General features: G+C 44.8%; 1 protein-coding gene across 6 annotated transcripts in view; it reads left to right on the forward strand.

The window, feature by feature from the left end:
- Positions 1 to 18,475, forward strand: part of Ge-1 (Enhancer of mRNA-decapping protein 4 homolog Ge-1) — a 214,164-nt gene that overhangs the window by 96,047 nt on the left and 99,642 nt on the right. For 5 of the 6 annotated variants that reach the window (XM_065443156.1, XM_065443139.1, XM_065443174.1 and 2 more), the window contains 4 exons: positions 441 to 540; positions 2,304 to 2,466; positions 9,338 to 9,367; positions 18,079 to 18,169. In XM_065443156.1, coding sequence (XP_065299228.1) covers positions 441 to 540; positions 2,304 to 2,466; positions 9,338 to 9,367; positions 18,079 to 18,169 — 384 coding nt within the window. The remainder of the gene's footprint in view (positions 1 to 440; positions 541 to 2,303; positions 2,467 to 9,337; positions 9,368 to 18,078; positions 18,170 to 18,475) is intronic. The other variant, XM_065443150.1, reaches the window with a different exon arrangement.

Raw genomic sequence — 18,475 nt, forward strand, 5'->3', positions numbered from 1 at the left:
TGTAAGGGGAACGCTTGCCTTCTTCCTCTGTGTCAGACTGGAAGTTGCTACCTTGGAATAAATGTGGTTGATGTTAAATCAGTTACTGCCATATAAACAAAAGCATTAGTATGTTGTTTAATTTAGAAAAAAATCATCTTGTAGAACTGACGATGGAAGAGTCCTCATTTTTTATTTAAGCTGCAACAAACGTACTTGCCACAAAGGGTCAACCTGGGAAAAAATGAAAAAAACTCCACAATGACAATTGTTTCACACTGTGATGTGTGAGAATTCTTTAATCTCGTTGTGCTTTGACCTTTTTGGCTTGAGTCAAAAGTGTCAATGCCTGCCACTCTCGCAAATGTGAACAACAATTTTGGAGCACTTTTTGTATAAATCTGTTCTTGTACCTAGAAAATTTTTCAAAGAACGTTTTTATTTTTTCACGGAATCTGCAGGTTCATTGTTTCACCCGGAGACATGGCACCATTGCCTGCATTGAAGGTGGAAATGGACCCTACGTCCTCTTATTTAGTGCTGTCAGACATTCACAGAAAGGTATGATTACTGCCTTTGAATGTGTGTTGTTTAAAGTGTTGGGAAAATCAATTGTCTGCCTTGTGTGCAAGTAATGCTGCTGCTTGTGAAAACCTTATCAGACTGAACTGGCTTATGTTGGCATCACTGTGGTCACTGTCTTTTAATGGAATCTTAGTGCACAGGAATGCAGGTGCTTAGAATCACCTGTGAATTGTTGCACCTCTAAAGGTAATTTATGAGGCACTATTTTGCGTTGCTGATGTTGGGGGGGGAGGTGCAGTCTGTCTTGCAGCTATTCGCTTGTTCGTTGTGCTTGATACTAATAAAATTTACACTATGTCCCATGTCCTTGGGATGCTTATCAGTGTTGTTCTTTTATTAGTATTTTTCTATTTGCGAATCCAGTTTGTCTCACCTTTCATCATTCCAGCTTTATTAGGTTCAAGGCTTTGCTAAGGAAAGGCAAATATTTTGTTGATTTGACCTTTTTTTTGTTTGTAAAACCAGATAGTTCATACTGACCTTCTGGTCACAGCATATCGAACTTATTTGGCCACACTGGTCAATAAGGAGAACCGAGTAGAGCGTTGAGCCACAAATCTGTTATGCAAAGGGCAAGAATAGCAGTAGAGTTTGTGGTTAGTGTGCCTCGAGGCCGCTGGGTGCATTGCAGTGGATGATTAATCACTGGCTGTCTCGGTGGCAACAAAACAGTCGCGATGTGTGTGTCATAGTCAAAGAAAAAATAATCTACTTGAGTGAAAGTGTGTGTCTCGTGCTGCTGCCACACTGCAAAATTGTGAGCCAATTGCGAACACTTCTCAGTTAGAAGAAGGAGAGAATTCCAGTTGCAGAGCTGATATTGTACAAAATAGAAGTAATCGTAATGCATTTAAGTAAATAAAGGAATGTTTATATTGTAAGGATATGCTTTTTGTTTTTTCATGCATTCAATAATTCATGTAATTCTAACATTTGTTGCGGTCTTGTGGAATCTGATTGTATGTAAAGCAACCTTGAAAATAAAACATGACCTGCCTTTATGAGATCTAAAATAAAGAAGTTTTTACATTAATATGGGTATGCTGAGCTGTTAGAAAAGTACAAGCAATATGCTCAAAATAGTTGTTAAATGGGTGCAGATGCACAGTAGAATGACTTCATCTATTGAATCTTATCTTGGCTCCTCTTTATCACATGGAGATTTCACAACTTGAGAAGAAATCAAGGGTGTTAGAGTTCAGTGCCATACTTTACCGCTTTGTACCCTTATGAAGCACGGGTGCATTTTTAAGCAGGGAGCTACAGGTGAAGGGTGCATTATATTTTTTCTAATACAGTGTGTGTGCCAATGGTGTCAGTGTTGTTTGAAGTGAGCTTTTGATGTCGATATGTGCGCAGGTAGTGAGTACGCTACGGTAATTGTTAATTAATTGCCTTCGTGCCAGTAAACCTCACTAAGAAAAATGTCATATGGTGCACAATAAATGCAGTAAAATGGAAACCTATTTAGAATTTTCTTTGGTTTCTTGCATAAAGTTGAGGCATTGTGGTAATAATTTTTCTTTCCACAACTGAATTTCGGCATCAGATACTATATAGGTGACTGCATAATTGTGGTCATTAGAATATTTAAGTGGTTTATGCACATGTGCTATAGATGTGCACCGCACAATTCTTTTTGTGCATTTGTATTCTTTAAGCATGTATAAGTGATGCAATGACGCATGTCTGAAAGATTACAATAAGTGCTACTTTTTCCCATGGGTTTTTTTGTGCAGGTCATGTATGTTGGTCAGGTGCAACAAGACACCAAGGCTGAGTTGGTGACCCTTGCTCTGTTTCCAGTGGTGTTGCCCGTACTCAGTTTCACAGTAGTTGAAGCAGTGCGGTGTCGCTTCAAGCCGTCCACTGACACGGAGCATGTTAATCGCCTTGACGCAGGCAAGTTTCATTTTGATATTTTACTGTGTTTTAAGGGGGAGAGAATAGTATCTACACTGAACCTGAAAACTTACAATGCCATGTTTTGTCGAATCCAAGCATCCTTCTTGTTTTTGATGTGGAAGAGCCAGAAGAAATACCGTAAAAACCCGCGTATAATACGAACCCGAATATAATACGAGGTGAAATTTCTGGGACGAGAAATGGAAAAAAAAAGTTTTACCCGCGTATAATACGAGTGAGAGAAACTCGGGGAAAACATTTATTTAAATCGGACTCAGCACTTCATTCACTGTCGTCCTCCGCTGCGCTTTCATCGGACAATTCTTTGTCTGACATATCTTCCCAGAGGTACTCGTCCTCGGTGCCATCGAGCCCGTTCGAGATCCCGCACTTCTTGAAAGCACGACGCACAAGGTCTTCTGGGATGCTCGCCCATGCGTCCACGATCCACTTGCACAGCGTGGCTGGCGATGCCAGCCACGCTGTGGTCAGCATTGCCGATTTGCCCTAGCTGAAAGTTCTTCAACTTGCGCAACGAAATAACGTAGCGCTGGAAAGCCACCAGTAACTCTTCAAATGATTCCGGCAGCTTTTGAGAAATTGAAGTTCTCCGGCGCAATGAAAATCCTGCACGGCACATATACCGATAAATTCAATGTTTGCTTGCTTTGAAGGTGGATCTCGTTAGGCCTTTTTCTCTCGCAAGCTCCCTAGCTTTTGCCTGCATGAGCTCCACGCTCACAGCAAGATGCGTGGCTCGCTGTTTTCGGACGAATTCCATCAATTTGAGTTCAATTTCCGGGAATGTCCCATTCTTCGGGCCGCGAAAGCTTCTTTGCGTTCCGCTGCACTCGAAAAGTGCTTCTTTATGCCGTCGCCATCCGCGGATGCTTCCCTCGGTGACGCCAAACTGCCTCCCGGCCGCACTGTTGCCGATTTCCTCTGCCGCTAAAATCACATTTCGCTTGAAAGCTGCCGAGTACTGCTTCCGTGCACCCGACATCGTGCTCCTTCACAAAAAAACGATGCACGTCGCGAAGCGCGGTTTACACATGAACTGCCAAGGTCCGCACTCAACAAAGAAAAAAACGATGCCGTAGCCACACTGCAATAGCGAAGGCAAGCCGTAGCCAGGCAGCAATAGCAAAGCCAAGTCGTAGCCATGCAGATATCACGAAGCCAAGCCGTAGCCACAGAGCAATAACGAAACCAAAACTTCGAGCCGAACTTTGAAATTTTTGTCCGGATCCGCATATAGTACGAGGCGGAAATTTGGGACGCTAATAACAGGAAATAAACCTCGTACTATACGCGGGTTTTTACGGTATGTACAACAATAAAAAATTGGCAATGTTATTTATAGCAATATTAATGGAAATGCATTATTGAAACATTATAACATTGACATAACTCCTAAGAGTTTGCTCAACGCCAGACCATATTTGCTATAACATTATCACACACTGCGACAAACGACTACATTACACAAACAAGCCAAATAGTATAAAACCACTCATACTTAGATTTGAAGCAAAATGCCGTGACTACAATATCCCTGCTGAAGCATTTTGTCATGCAAAGGCCAACTAGAATAGCTCCTTGGAACGATTTCGCGAAATGTCTAGGTTTTTCATTGACACATGTAAAAAAACAAAATATGCCTCATGAACACATACTACAGGAATTTCGCACAGTGCAAGACATGTATAACACTTGCACAGAATTTTACACCCATGGCTCGAAGATACTCATTGTATGTCGAAAGCAGCGTAATTGAAGGTACACAGGAACACACAGTCAGACTGCCACAGTTTGTTTGTATCAGTTTCCACTGCTGAATTTTATGCTTTTTGGATGGCAGTACAAATGATTATAAACGCGAGACACAAAAAATCTAAAATTTATACAGATTCCTTAAGTGTACTTAAGGGGGGACACGGCCTTTGAAAACCGAGAAATCGCTAAAGAGTATGTTTTTGGGAAACCACGCATTCAGGCAGTATGTCTTATAAACTACCATTTCTGTAAATATTAACGTCTAATTCATCGCGAAACTATTTCAAATAAAGTTTATAACGAGCCGTGGCAGCCCTCGAGCGGCGAGCGAGCGCTCAAATACTTGGCACAAACGCCATTTGTCCACCGCTCCCTGAGTGCCGACATTTTGGTGTTGTTTTGTTTGTGCATTTTTGTGGGTTTTTTTTTTTCCCGCCACCCACGGCGGCAGCGGCAGCGCAGGAGAGGCGTAAATTGCTCATAATTGGAGGGCTCGCAAGAGCTTTTTCAAGTTTCCAGTGGCAGAGACGCAAAGCTGAGATATGGCGAAGTGCACGCTCTTCAAAGATGCGGAGGAGCCCGCAACTCCCATTGGCTGCTGCGTGCGATGACGTAGTGGTCTCCTGCATAATGCATCCGGTCGTCATCTGCTTCGGCTCCTCTATCACTGGCGCCCTTTGTGTATTCCGCTTGCAATCGTCTATCTTTGCAGCCGTTCGCATATTCTCCAAGTTTCTACAATCTTTGAGAGATGATTTTCAACCGTCTTTACGAGACCGTTATTGCGTTTAGCCTGCCGATTGTTGTGCGGTCGGCCACAGTGCGCCGAAAGAAACTCAAGACGCTACGCACGTTCGGTGCAAGGAAGCATTCTATGAAGCTCGCCCGCATGGCGAAGCTTGCCGCTCGCCGACGATCGCACCGATGGTTCCTTTGGGGCAGCTTCTGCTTCATTTACGCAAAAGTGTAGTTGCGTAGAGGCTTCTAGAAACGCAACTTCTGCTCCACCGGCGCAAAAAGTTGTCGTGACGAGTGCACCTGGTGTCTCATGCTCGTCAACAGTGGCTTCCTCGTCCTGTTCTTTCATCTGCCTCGGACAGCGTAATCGCGTCGTCCACTTTGCACTTGAAAACACGTTTCCTGACGGGTGAAGAGAAAGAGGCGCTGGATATAAAATGCACTGCTGTGCAACGAGGACTTGGCGCTATGTCAGCGACAGAGCGAAAATTTCAAGCAATAGAGTGTGATCCTGAAGCTGCCACCGCTACAAGTGAAGGCGAAAAATTTCTCCTTGTGCAAATGGGTGCCCTAGGCGGCCTGCTATCCGGGACCCCATGCCATTGGTGCTTCACGACTGGGATGAAGGTTCAAGGAGGCATCCAACTTGGACTTGCAACAAAGCATGAGCTGCTACGTTTACATTGTGGAGTAGTTGCAAGCTCGTGGAGTTCTGCTCGTCAGGATGACTCATTGGCCTTTGAGGTGAATATAAGAGCCAATGTGGCAACAAAGCAGATAGGGAAAGGACAAACAGCCCTCAATGACTTTCTGGCAGCGATTAACGTGTCCCATCAAGGCCTCAGCGATGAACGTGTCCCATCAAGGCCTGTATCATAGGACTCGGGGTGTTTACCAACCGGGAAAACCGGGAATTTTCTGGGAATTTGAATAGTCTGGAAATACTCAGGGAAAACTCAGGGAACTTTTGCTTTTATCAAGGAAAATTTGCTGTACTTATATTGAAAGGGAACGAAAGTCGTGTTAGTGCTGGCTCCAGTAACAGACGAATCGCAAGGAATCGAGAGCACCATGCATAGACTCTGACCGGTACATGGTTCGACTTGCTGAGCGCCATTTTTGTTTTTAATGGAGCTTCCTTGCTGCCCCACGAATTGGTGCTACTGCAAATCCCCGCTCATCATCATCATTTCTGCCTGGTTCGTGGCCACAGCAGTTCCGGTCTCAGCTTAGTAAGCCATGTCAAGACAATCCAGCAGCTGATTTGTTTCTTTCTTCGTGCACGACGCTGTCAGTAGGCCACGTTTTTCGTTTGTGCGACTGGTGTCGGCGTGACACCAGTCGCATACCAGTTGTGGTGGTGTTTGATTTGTGTGCTGTGTCGAGGTTGCGGTGATCTAACGTGGCATACAGAAGCATCGCGTCGAGTGTCTAATGGTGCCGACAGTGCCCGCGCAGACTGTACTGGGAATTGCCGGCAAGTGGGTGCAGGGAGGCCTAGGATTTGTCGCCTTCCGATGTGCTCCCTACTGACGCCGAAAATGTTCTGCCGATACCTGCGCAGTGGTTGCATTGCGATTCCGGACACCGTCTTATTTGACAGTTTCACAGGTGCTGATACCGCTGTACTGACATGCGCAGAACTCGACGACGGCAAGATCATTCGTCAGGTTTCTGTTGCGCCGCCGGACAATGACTCCGAGTCGGAAGATGATGCACCTTGTGCTACGCTGCCATCGCATGGGGAGCGTGTACAAGTAGTGACTGTGCTTTCAGGCGCCCATAGTAACCGTATGACCCTCTCCGAGATTCAGGCTTATCTGATTGTGCGTAAACGGAACAGCGGCAACAGCAGATTCACGATTTCCTCAAGCCTAACTCCCGAGCCCGAATAAGTGCTTAGAAATAAAGGATCTGTTTTTTTTCTTAATCTGCTTTTTTCGGAAACCTGTTTATTCGGACATTTCCGCAGACCCTGTGAGGTCCGAATAAACGGTCGGTGGCTGTATACGTGCTCAAAACTTCGAAAGCTCATTTTTCTCAAAACGACTTTTTTAGCTGGTGAGGCTGTTTGTTCCAGCCATATCTCTGTAACCGCTCATCAGATTTCCAGAAGCTTTTGTTTATTGTTTATCTGAATAAATTTCTGAGGGGAAGACAAGCCCCCTTTTTTTTAAATATATTGTGTCTGCAATTAGTGATATTTAATCAAAATTTGATTGATAAAATCTTAATCACCAACACTAAATTCGGTGGTCTGCTAAAATTTTTCAGCAAGGAAATTTATAAAAAGGGCTCTGTCTTGCCCTGAGGTATCTATCTGGAACTCATCATAGTGAATTTCACAGTTGCAGCACCTTTTGATTCTCCATGTCTGGAATGAGAAAACAATGTGCACCATTTTTACATATTGTGTTAAACTTGAGAACCAGTGAACATAACTGCATGAAATTGTGTAGTTCTACTAATGCTTTTGCTATGAGTCTATCCTGAAAATTTCATTAAGGTATCTCTATGAAGAAAAAAGTTGGTATCGGAATACACAACCACAGTACGAACCCATCATAGGCAACATCCTACATATACTAAGAAGCCTGAATAAAGACCAGACCGTTCGTTTTTGCTTGGTGCCAAGCCACGTTGGGATCCCCGGAAATGAAAAAGCAGATGAATGTCAGCAAGACAAGGAATCTAAATGTTGTAAAAGTTAACATACCTGTTAGGGATGGAATTCAAGCTGTTCACAAGGCACTGCTCTCTAACTGGCAACACGAATGACAGTTGAAAGACAACAATAAACTTTAACTCATTAAACCTGCCCTTGGGGAGTGGAAGACATGCTACCATCAGGAATGCTTCATCAAAGTTCGGATAGGCCACACACTAATCACATAATTAGTTTTTGAGAGAGGAGGAAAAACCAACATGTGACAAATGCCTTGAACTGTTAACAGTAATACACATTCTAATCTCAGGTCCACATCTCGAAATGCATAGACAAAAGTACTTCCGCGTATTGTACAAGTCGCACATGCCATTTCACCCAATGTTGATGCTAGGAGGTGATGCACTGATACCTCTGACTGATGTAATCGGCTTTTTAAACGAAACAGATTTTTTAAGTAACCTTTAATTAGTGCAGGGCATGCTGCATTTACTAACAAAATTTTATCACCTTGTGTCAGGCACAGCAAAGCTTTTGTCACTTTTGCACCATTCAACAATATTTAACTAATTAACTAATCACACCTGAATGCATGAACGAAATGGGAGAATTCTGCTGGTCCGAGAATTGCACAGTGATGTTTTGCACACTGCTATTGAACGCTGCCAAAGTTTGAGTTTGATGTCTGATAGTTTTTTTAGGTCCAAGCTGCCTTGTGAAGTTTATTTCGAGTTCCTGAAAATGCCTAAATAATGGGAAAATAGAGTTTGGGTGCAAATTTGTTTTGGCCACTTGTGAAATGCTAAAGTGACATTCACTGAATCCGGTTTGGAACGAGTGTTTTAATGTCCACCGCACACAGTGAATGGGCTAAGCAACTTTGATCCAACTGCCCTCTCATGTCATTGGTGAAGGCAAGCATATGTTTGTGCAAAGAGTCTAGCTCAGCCATTGCCTCACCAAGCCCATGAGTGGGAAGTTGGTCTGAGAAGCAGGTAATACAAAATCCAGATGCAAAATGGGTGTCTTATTTACTCTGTTTCCGTCTGCAGCAACCATAGTCAAACTATGCTATACAGGAACAATGACGCCAATTGAGTGATGCGTCCACTGCACTCAGTTTGTGCTTTTATTCTTTGTGTGAATTACCTTAACCATACAGACATTTCTTTCCAACCACTTGAAGCTGCTATTTGATGAAACAATTTAGTAGCTGTCATGCATTGTACTTTCTTGGGAACCTGTTCATTACCTAATTTTTCAAACTATTGTTGGATCGTTTAGGTTAGGTTGCCTTACAATGCCTTACATGCTTCTACTATGTAGAAGCATGTAAGGCATTGCAGATGCTGTAATAAATTTCACTTGGTGTTAGTCGTGATATTTTTGGGATGGAGCTATATTCCATGAGTAAACAGGCAAGTACTATTTATGTCACAAGTGTGTGCTGCTTGGTCCTGTAGTGGGTCTTGCGAATGCCAGCTCTCCAAAGACAGATATTGAAAATAATAGTTTCTGCAATCTAGTTTTGAAAAAAACATCATCATTGCTATGCAATAGTTGCTGAATGCAGAATCATGAAGGTATGCATGCTGAATGCAGAAGGTATGAATGCAGTAACCCTTATTTAACCTCTTAAGGTGCTTCGTCTCCTCTTTCATTTTCCATTCTTAACCTCCATATTTACAGCATCTCATCGCCAAGTGAAGAAGCTTGCACGTAAGGGAATGCTCATAACATGGATCACGCATCCTGCTTGGACATTTTCATTCTGTGTTTGCATGTTGTTGCTGTGGATTTTTAAAATATTGTTCTTCTGGTTCATTTCACCTCAGTATTTGCAAATAATGTTTCTGTATGGCATTATCCAAAACGAAAGCTCTGAGATTCTGATGGTGAAATGCAATGACAACTGTGTACTTAGGTATAGTTGCATGCTGAAGAACCACAGGTGGTTCAAATTATTCCGGAGTCCCCCACTACGGTGTGCCTCATAATCAGATAGTGGTTTTGGCACGTAAAACCCCATAATTTAATTTCAACTACTTTTTCTCTTTCTTTTTTTTTTAAATTCTCATGAGCCTTGTATTTCCACGTCTACTTCAGGGAAATTCAGCATGGCGTTTGATTCTTGCAAGTGTGTGCCCTGAATGGCAAGGCATTTTTGTAGCTGGTTCTTCGCATGCTCTTTAATGTCTGTTTCTGCTTTCGTGCGCACATTTCATCACTGTGGTTAACGTGACCAGAGGCCTCTATTTAGACGGGACGCATACCACTGTCCCAAAGAAGCTGTCATTTGTCCTGAATTCATCCTGCAACGCGCGAACTTGCTGTAGGCCTCCAGATGTGAGAACGCTTTACTGTCGGCACCAAATGTGGTCAGCCCATGTGGCACCAATGAGTGCACGGAGCGGTGCCGATCGTCACATGATTCGAATTTCTCGCTTTTGTCCATCGCACAGATTTGCCTTAACGAGCTGATAACCTACAGAAACCACCTGCCATAAAGATGGGAAAACCGAAAGCAAAACTTTCTAAGCGATAGACATTGTCATTAAGCACAGTATGACCCACTATTGAACTGAAAACCTCATTGGTATTTAGGACAACTTCTCCATTTCTTCAGCTTCAGTAGGGGGGGGAAAAAGCACTTGATTCTATTTGACTTAATTTGTATCAATAAAAGATATTTTCGATGCCTGCATATATCAACTAATTTATCAATGCTGGTGTACTAATTTGGTGTTCCCTTTAATAACAGTATAGTATACTATACACCTCAATTCCTAAGTTCATAAGTTACCGATAGCTTGCTACATTCTTATGTAATGCGAGTAGCCTCTTGAGCAGGTGCAGCACCCTCCCTGCAGGGGCGTCTGCGTCAGCAGGCGTTTGGTGTGTTGCGACACCATGTACCCGAACACACGAGGGTTGGACCCTCCCGCGTGTAGCCGTGCGCGGCTTAGTTATGTCTGGGGAAAAAGGGATCTTGGGGGTTGAGCCGAAGCTGGGTGTTTGGACTTTTATGGCCCCCCGGCGGAGGCAACACACCTCTTCGGCCTCGGCTTCACATAGACAGCACCTCCAGACTGACCCACGTGGAGGAAATCGGCAGTCGCCTTTTCCTGTCCTCCTCTCTTATCTTCGTCTTTCTCTGTCACCTTTTTTATCTTTCCCGTTTTCTCTTCACTTCTTATTACTTCCTTATTTCCTGGCGGCAAGAGTTAACCTTGTGTAATATATCCAGTCTTGGGTATATATATTAGGTTATGGTGGGAACGTACCGCTGACGTACGCAGAATAGAATGTTTCTAATCCTGTGACGTCCCCAGGTTGGGCTCCGAGGTGAGCGGCGGGCATTCTTGCCGAATACAGTAATACTATATATGGCTTCAAATTTCCCCCCACTCCTTGATCGCTCCCTGAAGAGGGGCCGCACCGATGAAACTTTCAACTTTTTCTTGAAACCGAAGAAATTTTTCCCAAATACCATGTAATACATAGTCAGCATGAAACCAAGACAGTTCACACAATATCCCCATTTGTGGTCGCAAAATGTCTTACTGAAGCAATCGGCTCTGGTTACAAAGTAACTAAGATGGGAAGCGGCGACCTTCTTCTGGAAGTGCGTGACAAGCTCCAATACAGCAAACTGACCAAACTTGTTGCGTTTGGTGACATTCCAGTCGCTGTGGGTCCCCACTGGTCAATGAACACTGTACGTGGTGTCATTTCTGATGACGACCTCCTTGAACTTAGTGAGAGTGAACCTTTAGAAGGATGGCAAGAACAAAACGTGGTAAAGGTGCAACGAATAAAGTTAAGGCACGATGACAAGGAAATACCAACAAAGCATCTAATAATAACATTTGGAACAAGTGAACTGCCTGATTCATTAGAGACGGGATATTGTAAATTACGCGTACGACCATACATTCCCAATCCGCGCCGATTCTTCAAGTGTCAGCGTTTTGGGCATGGGTCTCAGAGCTGCCGAGGGCGTGCTACTTGTGCAAAATGTGCATCTAAAGACCACACATTGGACACCTGTTCTTCCACAACCCACTGCGCTAACTGTGACGGAGACCACCCCGCCCATTCGCGATCGTTCCCGTCATGGAAGACGCGATCGTTCCCGTCATGGAAGAAAGAAAAACAAATAATCGAACTGAACGTCAAACTAAACATTTCTTTTCCAGAAGCGCGCAAGCGTTTTTCTGTACACAGCCAATCGAATCCGTCCTACAGTGATGTGACGCGCCGGGGGGCAGTGCCACATCCTCTGGCGGCTGCGCAAGTCACACGGAGTGTGACGACGGTTATGCCATTAGCCCCCCTGGCGGGAGCAGCCACTGCTGTTCCGCCCCCTACCACGAAGAGCCAGCAGACCTCCGAGCCTGCCGGTTCCAGGGCCACTGCTCGTGCAGATAGGCCCAAAAACTCCCGAGAGTGCCCGCTTAGCGGGCTTCATCCAGCGCCTCTGACGAGGCGATGGATGTAACAAAAACTTCTCCGGCGTCTCAGACGCCGAAGGAACGGCGTTGCTGCCTGGAGCGTGCCCACAAAAAAGAAATACCCCGCATCAAGGGGCCTGGAAAGGTCCCTTGAGCCAATCTAATATCTCTTGACACCCACCATAAAACACTTCCAATATGGACACACAGATAATGCATTGGAATGTGAGAGGTTTAATACACAATCTGGATGATATTAAGGAACTCCTTCGCAAGTTTAACCCAAGGGTGATGTGTGTGCAAGAGGCACACCTCAAACCTTCACATACTAACTTTCTGAAACAATGTGCCATTTACTGCAAAGATCGCAGTGACGCTCTCGCCTCATCAGCCGGTGTTGCTATTATAGTTGATAACGGTATCGCCTGCCAACATTTACATCTGCAAACACCCCTTGAGGCAGTGGCAATTAGAGTCGTGCTATTTGATAAGTTAGTAACAGTTAGCTCTCTGTATATCCCTCCATGCCATCAACTTTCCACAACAGAATTCCAGAGTTTTATTGCAGAACTCCCCGAACCGTACATTGTAGTAGGTGATTTAAACGCACATAACACCCTCAGGGAAGATTCTCGATGTGATGCAAGAGGGCGTTTATTAGAAAAGTTCCTTTTATCCTCCAATGCATGCTTACTAAACAAGAAAGAACCCACATTCTACAGCGTGGCGAACAAAACGTTCTCATCCATTGACTTAAGTATAACATCAAGTACACTGGTTCCATACCTGGAGTGGGACGTGATCAAAAATCCATATGGGAGTGACCATTTCCCAATTCTCTTAAAATTAACAAAAGGCGATGAGTGTTGCCCACATCTGCCACGTTGGAAGGTCGACTGTGCTGACTGGAAACGATACAGAGAGCTGACACATTTGACCTGGGGTGACATCTGCACTCTTTCAATCGATGATAGAGTATCATATTTGACGGCATTTATAACTGATGCTGCATCAATATGTATCCCTCAAACGAATGGATCACCCTCTAAACGGCGTATTCCTTGGTGGAATGAGCAGTGTAAGGAAGCCCGCAAAAATCAAAATAAGGCTTGGAGTCGCCTTCGCGACTGCCCAACTACCAAGAACTTGATCAGCTTCAAGAAAATAAAATCAGAAGGTAGAAGAAAGCGCCGCCTTGCCAAAAGTGCAAGCTGGCAAAAATACATCTCAAGTATTAATTCTTATACAGGCGAAAGAAAAGCCTGGAACAGGGTTAACAAAATGAAAGGCCGCGAAACTCACCCTCTACCATTGGTAAATACACAAGGAGACACACTCATTGACCAAGCCGACTCTCTAGGGGTACATTTTGAAAGGATTTCTAGCTCATCCCACTATTCAGACCCATTTCTGAGATACCGGCAACAAGCGGAACGACTGCCTCTGGGTCGGAAAGGAAATAGCAACCAACCTTACAACCGCCCATTTAGCATGGCGGAATTTCAGGCTGCGCTGAATGGCTGTAACAAGTCCGCTCCAGGAAGTGACAGAATATTGTATATAATGATCAAACACTTACACCCTGAAACCCACAAAACACTACTATCACTCTTCAACTCTATGTTCTCTGGTGGCTACATTCCATCCGCCTGGAAGGAAGCAATAATTATTCCAATACTAAAAGACGGCAAGGACCCAACATCAGTCAACAGCTATAGACCTATAGCGTTGACAAGTTGCCTATGTAAACTCTTTGAAAAAATGATTAATCGGCGTCTCTTTCATTTTCTAGAAAGTAACAAACTACAGTCAAACCTCGATATACCGAACACGGATATATCGAATTATTGTGTATATCGAACACTTTCTACATCACGTGGAAAATCGCATGCATTTTTAATTTTTTATTTCGAACGGGGCCGGATGTAAAATGGATATATCGAACTCCGCCGCCCCAGACCAAGTGCGCTCTGTTGACAGGAGGCGAGCTTTCCCGCAACACTCTCGAAGATAGCGGCGGCGCAATGGGCGTTGCAGACTGCTGCGCACGACAGCTCCCACATCGGTTGCGCCGAGGGCGCCATTTGAACGTAGCGGCGTACACACGCGGCGGCTTGGAGCCAGCCACGGCCGGTCTCGTGGGGGGCGCGCGCTTCTCTAAAGCGCGCGCTCCCGGGCCGTGAGCCAGCCCGGCCGCCTCAATCACGCGCGCCCGCGCCCCCGCCGTGCGCGCGTGATCGAGGCGGCCGTGGAGCCAGTTGGAGCGCTTTGTCGGTGCTGAGCCACACATCATGTGCATTGCGGACTTCGTTGGCGGTGACGACAGCACCGGAACAGTGGCGGAGTTAACAGACGTGGAGATCGCGGCAGAAGTGACTGCTGAGCGGCCAAACGAAGGCGTTGCCGCTCAGCGCTTGCTGATGCGTTGCCTCTCTGCGCTCAGCGCTTGCTGATCCAGCAAGCGCTGATGTTGCCCTGCTCCCGACTGCAACTGAGGCTGTAGCTGCTTTGGCCGTTGTACGCCGCTACTGCGGCGCAATAGAAGGCACTGGACTGTCTCTTGTGGACAGTTTGGACTATGTTGAGGACGCCGTGGTCAAGCACGCGGTTGCCAATACGAAGCAGGCTACGCTGCTTCAGTACTTTCAGCGAACTAAATAAATACTCTGTTTGAAGCTTCATGTGAGTATCAATTGCGCCACGATTGGTTCATTGATTGATTTGCGCTAGTTTTTGACGCGTTTTCTATGTGATTTCATATATCGAATTCTGGCTATATCGAACCATTTTGCGATCACCGCGCTGTTCGATATATCGAGGTTCGACTGTATTAGATCCCCTACAGTGTGGTTTCAGGGAAGGTAGATCCACAACTGATCACCTTGTCCGCATCTAGACAAATATTCGCAATGCTTTTGTGCACAAGCAGTTCTTTTTGTCAGTATTTATTGACATGGAGAAGGCTTACAACACCACGTGGCGGTTTGGAATTCTCCGTGACCTGGCCGAAATGGAGTCCGAGGTAATTTGCTGAATGTAATCCAGAGTTACCTTTCTAACCGCGCGTTCCGCGTCAGAGTTGGTAATATGCTATCTCGTCTATTTACACAGGAAACAGGTGTGTACCACAAGGTGGCGTGCTTAGCTGCACTCTATTCGTTATAAAAATGAACTCACTCTACACAATCATACCACGTACAATGTTTTATTCTGTGTATGTAGATGACGTACAAATAGGTTTTAAATCATGCAGTCTTTCCATCTGCGAGCGACATGTACAGCTTGGGCTAAACAAATTGTCAATCTGGGCTGACGAGAATGGGTTTAAATTAAACCCACAAAAAAGCATGTGTGTTCTCTTCTCGAACAAGAGAGGTATATTTCCTGAACCCGTTATTTACCTTAATCGACAGCAGCTCCCAGTGAGCCATGAACATAAATTTTTGGGCCTCATGTTAGACACTAAATTAACATTTATCCCCATCTAAATATCTGAAGGCGAAGTGCATGAAGACAATGAATCTTCTAAAGCTCTTGTCCCGTACATCCTGGGGAAGTGACAGAAGATGCCTTTTGAGCATATATAAAAGTTTGATAAGGTCACGCCTTGACTATGGTGCTATAGTCTATAACTCTGCTACGCCTAGCGCCTTGAAGATGTTAGATTCGATTCACCACTTGGGTATCCATCTTGCTACAGGTGCCTTCAGGACTAGTCCTGTAGAGAGCCTGTACGTTGAATCCAACGAATGGTATCTTCATCTACAAAGGGCATATTTATCTTTCTCTTCACCTTGAAAGTTAAATCAGATATTCAGCATCCATGTCATTTTGCAATTAGCGACTTGTCCACTGCCAGGCTATTCCTTAACCGCCCAGCCATCAGGCCTCCTCTATCCCTCCGAGTGGAAGCACTGTCAGAAGAAACGGGCGTCCCTTTTCTAGAAAATACCCCAATGGCTCCTACTCGGTTCCCACCGCCTTGGGAGTGGCAAACTATGCAATGTGACATATCTTTCTTAGAAATATCGAAACGAGCACCTGAGGCTCACATACAATCACATTTTCTTGAACTAAAAGAGAAGTATTCCTGTGCATAATTTTACACGGATGCTTCGAAATCTGCTGATGGTTTTGCTTACGCAGCTCTTGGACCATCATTTTCAATATCTGGGTCACTAAACCCATACACAAGCATCTTTACAGCGGAAGCATACTCTATACTCTCGGCTATTAAACACATCAGGCTCACCAACATAGCTAAGGCTGTTCTCTTCACAGACTCATTAAGTGTCGTGAAAGCACTCATTAGTTTACAAACACATAAGAATTCCGTTTTGAATGAGCTGTATAACTTATTGTGTGCCCTATATATGTGCAATCAAGTGATTGTCATATGCTGGGTACCCGGTCACAAAGCTATAAAAGGGAACGATGTAGCTGACGAAAGCGCTACATCAGTAACTTTTAGCGACAGAGATAGAAATATTCCCATCCCTTCCACAGACCTAAAGCCTTTTCTACGCCGTAAATTAAGGAATCGTTGGCAAGGCAAGTGGGATACACAAGTAATGGATAAGCTTCACATAATAAAACCAAAACTGGGGAACTGGATAAGTGGGAAAACAGCACGTTACAAGGAAGTACTTCTTTGCCGTTTAAGGATAGGCCACACATACGGTACCCACTCTCATCTCTTGATTGGGAGCGATCCTCCAACTTGTGTTAAGTGCGGCAATAGTCTCACAGTCCTCCATGTTCTTATTCAGTGCCCTGCAATAGAAACACACAGGAAAAAGTTTTTCCCTGCTGCATATCGCGAGAATTTACCCCTTCACCCTGCATTTTTTCTTAGCGATGAACCGTTTTTTAATCTGCAAACAGTCTTAGAGTTTTTAGCCAAAACGGACACCCTGAAAATCAACTGGCCAGGCAACTTTTAGCACACGACTAACAGCCCCGCATTCGAGGGCTCTCTTGAAACTCTGTTGTCAGTGTTAAGTTTTACTGCATCATGTTTTAACGAAAGCCCATTGCCATAGCCCACATCGCATCCTAGTCACCATCATTATTTTAGCACCTATGTATTCTACTCCACTTACAGCGTAAGTTTTTAGGCCCTTTTACAGCCATATCTCATCTACCATGATGAGCTCATTGTGCACGTCATCCACGACACATCGTCGACATTACCACCTGTCATGGCGCTCTTTGGCCAAACCTGGCCCTTGCGCCATAAAACACCACACATCATCATCAGGTGCAGCACCCTGTTTTTTTTTGCAGAAAATTTTTGAACATAAGAGATTGTGCTAAATTTTACCATATTCAATACGAAGTCTACTATTTGGTATTCGCACACCCCTATCTAAAACAAAAAAACCTATTGTTGCATGTCAGGTATATCACTCTCCATGGGGTTTGATACTTGTATAGTGTGGCAGTTCAATGCTCTTGCATCGTATATGCCTGTTGAGCAATATTGGTCTATTTCATTGCCATGCTTGTTGTGCGCAAGCAGCAGCTCATCATCGCCATCACATATCAGTCAGTCACTGCTGCAAACCTGCTGGCTGGTGCAGACAGACATGGTCTGGTCGTGGCCTTTGAGATTGCACTGGCGCAATCTTGGGGGTACACCACCACTACCTTGGAGGCCACACATAGCTGCGCCAGCGTGTGCACCAGTCTGTGTGGGCAATGGAGAAGAAGGGTGATGGCGATAATGAGGTGCTGCTTGCATGCGGGTACATGCTGCGCTGTAAAAGACCAGTGCATCCACTTCTCTCACTGCGGCGCACTGCGCAGGCTGGCGAAGCAAGGCGCGGCTTCTTAGATCGCATTGGTACTGATGTAACCTCGGAGGCCACTAGCTGGCCAAGCCAAACTGGCGTGGTCAGTTTCCGCTGGTCTTCTCAGTCACTCATCTAGTAGTAGTAGTACACTACTATATTAAGTTACTCATCTACTTTACAGAGCCCGAGGAGGCGGATGCCGCGGATGAGGATCGCAGCTCTGAGAAGCTTCAGGAAGGCACAATGGTGCGCCTGTATTGGATGACCACAAAGTGAGTGTTGTTTCAAGTGATTAATACATCTTAAAATTTATCCCTGCCTGAGAAAATAAGGGGAGCCAAAATGCTAATTCTTTCTCCCTCTCTCTGGGCGAAAATGGACGAAAAGATAACACACAGCCACATTTGGGAGGCAAACCCACATTTTGCATAGGATGTTTTACCTTTGAGCTATCGCTCTGGCCCCCTTTCCTGTCCGCTTTCTTGGTTATTGATGTACTGGATGCAGCCTTGGAAATGTTAACTAGCACCACTCATGGCCAGGGCAGCCTTTCATCTTCACACATCACATAATATAGT

Source organism: Dermacentor albipictus, chromosome 1 (genome assembly GCF_038994185.2).
Source record: "Dermacentor albipictus isolate Rhodes 1998 colony chromosome 1, USDA_Dalb.pri_finalv2, whole genome shotgun sequence".
NCBI classification, from domain to species: domain Eukaryota; kingdom Metazoa; phylum Arthropoda; class Arachnida; order Ixodida; family Ixodidae; genus Dermacentor; species Dermacentor albipictus.